Genomic DNA, 6,023 nt, shown 5'->3' with positions numbered 1-6,023 from the left:
TCATATCAGTGTCTATTGCTAACAATTCTAGAAACAAACCACATTAATTATTTTTTGTCGAATTCTCTTTATCTTTGATCATCACCTGTTCGTCACTTGTCACTGTCAGATCAAACCAGATGTTTTTGGATTTAGTTATCCTTTGTTTTGGTCATTGAAATTTTATAATTACCAGAAAAAATTTCGTTGTTAAATTGTTTATTTTTGATGTGGATCGCAGTGTGCAATTCGTTCATTTAATTGTGGAATTATTGACCTAAGTTCGTGGATTTACCGGATATAGAATTATGACAGTGGAAAATATTCTAGAACATATGCTTTTTATTTATGCAAATATATGAGAGGAACTAGAGTAGATATGTAGTTCTTTATTTGCCTACAAATTTTCAAAAAAAAATTAAAAATTGATACATTTTTTGAACACAACAAAATAATATTAACTAAACAAAACTAGAAAACGTCATTTTAACTACATCACAAGCAAATAAAAATTAAAACGTAGCCAAGAGTCATAATTCAAGATTTACCTGGGGGGTGCCCAGCAGTACCTCCGGGCACCACTGTAGTTTGGTTTAGAAGTCACGCAAGGACATTGGAGTAGTCCAAGACTTCTTGTGTATTCCCCGACCGAAAAACATCGTGTGAAGAACTGGCTGTCTGTTTCGTGAAGCATTCCCTGTTGGTAATCAGCAGGTCTTCCTAGAGAAAGATTAAGTCTTCCGGAACTCATTTGGTCAGACAGGTTGTTGTATTTTGTGGGATTTGCATGGACCACCGACCAAATTTCCGTCAACTGATTAAATAGCCGAATTTTTACCCGATATTTCGATTCCACCTGCCCAAGAAGTCCCCTAGTAGTTCCAAGGTATGCTATAATTCTTTTGCCTATTCTAAGTCAATGCTCAACTGATTTTTGTTCGTATTGTTTTCTGATTTTTGACTTTTCTACGCTCACGTGGTGTAGAAAGATTAGTTGAGTGTTAACTTTCATAAATCTTATTCGGTTGTTCGTAATTGTAGAGCAAGAAGTCCGATCCAGAGCCGTACAGCACAGAACAGTCTAGAATTCCATCCGTTCCTGTTGTTCTTGTGGAGTTACCCGTTGGACATTATAAACCCTCGTTGATATAAAGTTCAGATTTAATTAGTCCCTCTTTATTACCTTTATTAACTCCTACACGTTGTGCTAGTCCTTGTTCTATAATTGTGGCTCTTGTCTAAGACAACCAATATTATTTAGGGTTTTTTATGTCACCTTTTAAAGTCCTACACCTGCCTGGCATCTGTATGTCTGCTGACATCCGTGGGCTCCAGTGACAGTACATTGAACCGCTGTACCCCGTAGCCACCTCGTAGCGAAATACCGTAGCTAAGCCATTAAGATATTATTAAGACATTAAAGTAAGTCTGTATGATTTTAGTTTAGTTTAGATTTGATTTATGTACATCACCCTAACTGTATCTAGTGCTAAGTTAGATAAGGGGGTTTGACATTTTAGTTTTAGTATTTTAATTTCTTGATTTAAGTTCATTCAGTTTCATTTCATTCATTTCTTTATATATTAACTTTTGATATTGAATAAATTGCTTAAATATTTTTAGTAGTATTATTTAGAGTCTAGTCTCATAGTTAAGTTAGAGTCACATAAGTTCAACTAGTTATAGCATATTTGACGTTCATGGTAGATACACTCAACAGTTCGAGATTAGTGTTGAAGTCTACTTAATAGTTACATCTTTTATGCAGAATTCATAGAGTATAATCTCGTGACGCCCTTTTATTAAGATCTTTGAACACCGACCACCCAGCTGTTAAAATTATAAGCTAGTGGCCTCTATGCAACTCATCCCGAAAAAGTAAACTTGTGTTGTTATTGAACTTCGAATTGGAGAAAGACGCCGCAATAATTCACCATATTATTCATACTGAGATCACATAAGAGAAAATACCAACATGTTTGTCGAAATTCATTATTCGGAAAAAATCAGACGAATATACTGCATAAGAACGACACACAACAACTCATTCCAGGGATTTCATAATTCACTAATTATAGCATATACTTCTTTTGAGTATCTGGCAACACAGGGCATCGAACAGACTGATAAACCTCGAGAAAATCCCTTAATAGCCGGTTATCACCAGCGATTCTCAAAATGTTGCCATTCATTTTTAAAATTTTCAAAGACTCGGTTATTTTCAATTTATTGTAAAAATGGCAAACAGAAAAGATGTATCTTTTGACCAGATCTACTACCCCTTAAATATCTGCACTTATTTCTGGGACACCCTGTATATATGTGACCAGAACACTACTTAGTTTTGATTTTTTTAATGATATTACCTCCCAGACCTCCCAGATTATTTTAAAATGATGCTATACAGGAAAAATCCGGTGGCTCTCAAACTTTTTTCACTATTATTCTCTCAACATCACTATTACTCTCTGACCTCCCTCTATATCTGTGACAAAACTTTCAAGATTTGTCCGTTAACATGGTAGTGTGGCCTTTATATAATTATAATTAAAATAATTTATTGAGCGGTAGGCAGAACTTGGATAATGAGAACACCGACTTTTCAGAGCGTAAATATAGATTAACGTTTACATATAAAAAAACAAAATATAACCAACTAAAAATAGAAATTAAGGCATCGCACTTTTATGGTAAGGGTTCTCTCTGAATTCAGTTAACATAAAACTCTACTGCCAATTACCTTACTACGTCAACATCCGTCAGCAATACATCAACAACAGGAACCTGTCGAAGACTTCGTTGATCCCCTTGTAAGATCTACCCATTCGATCTTGGACTCATTCTTTGGATTGAACCACTCGACCGGTTTTCACAATGTTCTTTTAAATAACTTAATATTTTAGTGAATAGGTAAAATAAAGAAATAAAATGCCGATTTTTCACAACACCTAACTATGTTTAATATAAAGAAATAAATAAATAAAAATAAAGAAAAAGATTTAACAACAAAACATTTAAAATTAATAAAACATAAAGAAAAAGAAAGAAATTGAATCAAAAATAATTAACGACAATTAGAGAAATGAAATTAAAACTCGGAGATGATAAAGTTAAAAAAAAATACAAAATATTCTTCTTATTAGTCTTATTTAAATTATCTACAATTAGCATACAATTTCAAATCTCTCTTATAATTATTATTGCCAGAAAATTAATATGTTAAAAAAAGTATTAACTGAAAAATTAAATTTAAATTAGAATTTAATAAAAGGAACAATTGAAAAATAATCACTTATGCAATGACATCTAAATTTTACTAAAGTTTTTAGAAGAAACAGAAAGTCTTAAATCGTTAATAAAGAAAAAATATTAGAGAAAATCCAAAATAACAATTAAAATACTTTAAGCATGAATAGTTTAGAATTTCCTAACTTGAGAATTTATTTGAGAAAATCTTTAGATAGAGAACTTACTAAAACAATTAAAAAGACCACTGGATAATATAAGATCTACACGGAGTAAATTCGACCGTCTAATTTAAAAGTCAGTACCGAACTAATTTTGAAGATGAAAATACTGATGCTGGTACTATCTTGGAAAGGCGTTACTACATCTTCGACACGCCCCTGTTTGAGGAACCTTCGAATACCAATCCAAATGCACATTTCGCACCTTTTTGATTGGCCGAAGGGTTCCTTCCCCTAAAGATCCCTAGACTTCTTTCACCCTTGTTTCTGGTCCTTATCCCGAGAGGGCATCAGCATGTCCAATTTATTAATTAATTGTAAATTCCAAACCCTTCCGTGTAAATCTTACTCTTTTACCAATTTGCTGAAAAACATTCATAATCTACCTTAACTAATACAAATGATATCGTGACATAGGATTACCTTAAAAAACCGCCTAGAAATGAAATCTTTATTTCTTCATTCGTTTGTCTATTTCTATTTAACTCTAGGAACGGAAAAAGAGATAATCCTATTTCTATCATTTTCAGACATTCATCTCGTGAACATTTGGATTCTAGAAAAGGGATGTTTTAATTTTACTTATTTCCTTAAGCATGCCTACGTGCTTTTTCTGCCTTGTTTATTTTGAGATATCCATAGGGTACACACACACACAACTGGTACCACTCTGTCAAATAGAGTTTTGATAATAAGGGATGAATGTTTGTTCTACTTTACCCTCGTTTATGTGACTTTAAAATATTTAGAAGATTGTATTATTTGCTTGGTTAGTTTCTCAGGAAATATGGGTACTTTTAGAGAGTTTATGTGTCTTTTAATATCATTAGATTATTTGCTTATGCCTTTTAAAATTCGTTTGCGTATGTCTACTGATACCTTCAAAACTGAAATGGTCCCATCTTAGAATATCAAACCAAAAAAGATAAAATTTTACGAAGCTTTATATCTCTGATACGGAAGCAATATATATTATGCTTTAAACAGTAGACATTTAAGATAAGATTCCCATATTGAATATTCAAGAAAAACAAAACAGTTTGTTACATAAGCCCAAATACAATTATTTACAGGACCATATAAGAAGGAAAAAACACACTGCATCAAAATTTATTGCAGTATGTCACATACTATGTTTACCTAAGCGTATATAGTATACTTTCTCTACTTGTATTATTTCAGGCTGCAATTCTCGACGCCACTGACTTTCTACCATTGTAGGTACTACCAGTCACCTTCTTGGTTGGTTTTTCTTCGGCAGTACCGTACACCAAAAACATCATTACGTATAAGTAGAGTCACCTATTGGCAAACCGCCCAGTTGATAGTCAGCAGTGCGTTTGATCAGGTGAAAGTGACAAGACGAAGAAATAGCCAAGTGCGCGTGCACTCAAAGAACCACTACCAATATAAATATATATTTAACCCAGAGACCAAGTCACTCCTTGGCTAGTGACCGAGCCGTCATCGTCATGGATACGAAAATAATCTGGCTGTGCTTTCTGTTGTTCGGCGTAGGTGAGTACACTTTTGACCTTCACAGTATTTTTTTGACATTTAATGTTTTTTGGGACTCTTGGGTTGTTTACGTTAGATTTGTAAGAACAGGATGGTGATCTTTCTTTCAAGGTCACCAAAATATGTTAATGCAAAAAAATTCACAGGAAAGTATTTTTTTTTTAAATAAGACTTTAAATAAGACTAAATAAGATTATCTACAGGGTGTTCAATTTTTTTATCTATTAAAAAATATCCAGTCAATCGTTTTAAATTTATTTTTCTGAATATACAGTGTGGTCCAATTATATTTCTGCATTAAAGTTACTTTTTTTAAATGAACTATAATTATTTTTGATGAGTGGATTTACCAAAAAGTGCCATAATATCATAGTGTATAATTAACGTTTATCAATTATTTATTTTACTGTTCTGTTCCAAAATATAAAGTGGCAAATTCTTTATTTTTTTTAATATGCTGAGTGTTGGAAAAAAAGGCGTCAAATACGACTGTGAATGACAATCGATGAAAATTTTGGCGAGGTCAATCTCTAAACGTCATTAACTAAAAATTGACATAAAACAGAGGTCTATTTAAAAAAAAATCTCGAATTTTAAACTAATAATACCGGTCAGGTAATGACATCTAGGGCTTGACTTCGCCAAAATTATCATCGATTGTCATTCCCAGCCGTCTTGGACACCATTTTTTTTTTCGATCGCATGGTATTATAAATTACTTTATACTGCATCGTATATACAGGGTGAGTCAAAACAATATATTGATTTTTTCTCCACCACCGTTTCAATTTTGCCACCCTGTATTTTATGACATAAATGATCGTAATGTTTATGCAACTGCATGTCTTGATAATTATTTTTTATATCCGAAATCGGTATTTATTCACTAACTTTCTGTTTTGGAATGATTCACGTTATATCTAATTTTGACTCACCCTGTATACACCAAGGAATTTAGCCTATTTTGTTGTGATTAGTTCTGAAGAAAATACTAACATAAAATACCGTATGATCGGAAAAAAAACGGCGTCCAGTTGGCTTGGAAGTGAACATCGATGA

The 6,023-nt window shown here is 32.6% G+C and overlaps 1 protein-coding gene across 2 annotated transcripts in view; it reads left to right on the top strand.

The window, feature by feature from the left end:
* Positions 1–4,878: 4,878 nt before the first annotated feature.
* Positions 4,879–6,023, top strand: part of LOC115887268 — a 27,354-nt gene continuing 26,209 nt past the window's right edge. For both annotated transcript variants that reach the window (XM_030906655.1, XM_030906653.1), the window contains exon 1: positions 4,879–4,964. In XM_030906655.1, coding sequence (XP_030762515.1) covers positions 4,919–4,964 — 46 coding nt within the window. In that variant the 5' untranslated portion in view covers positions 4,879–4,918. The remainder of the gene's footprint in view (positions 4,965–6,023) is intronic.

This window comes from Sitophilus oryzae, unplaced genomic scaffold, assembly GCF_002938485.1.
Source record: "Sitophilus oryzae breed Bouriz unplaced genomic scaffold, Soryzae_2.0 scaffold_560_pilon_pilon, whole genome shotgun sequence".
Classification (NCBI taxonomy): Eukaryota; Metazoa; Arthropoda; class Insecta; order Coleoptera; family Curculionidae; genus Sitophilus; species Sitophilus oryzae.
Note: the sequence above shows the minus strand (reverse complement) of the source record. Positions and strands in the feature narration are given on the sequence as shown.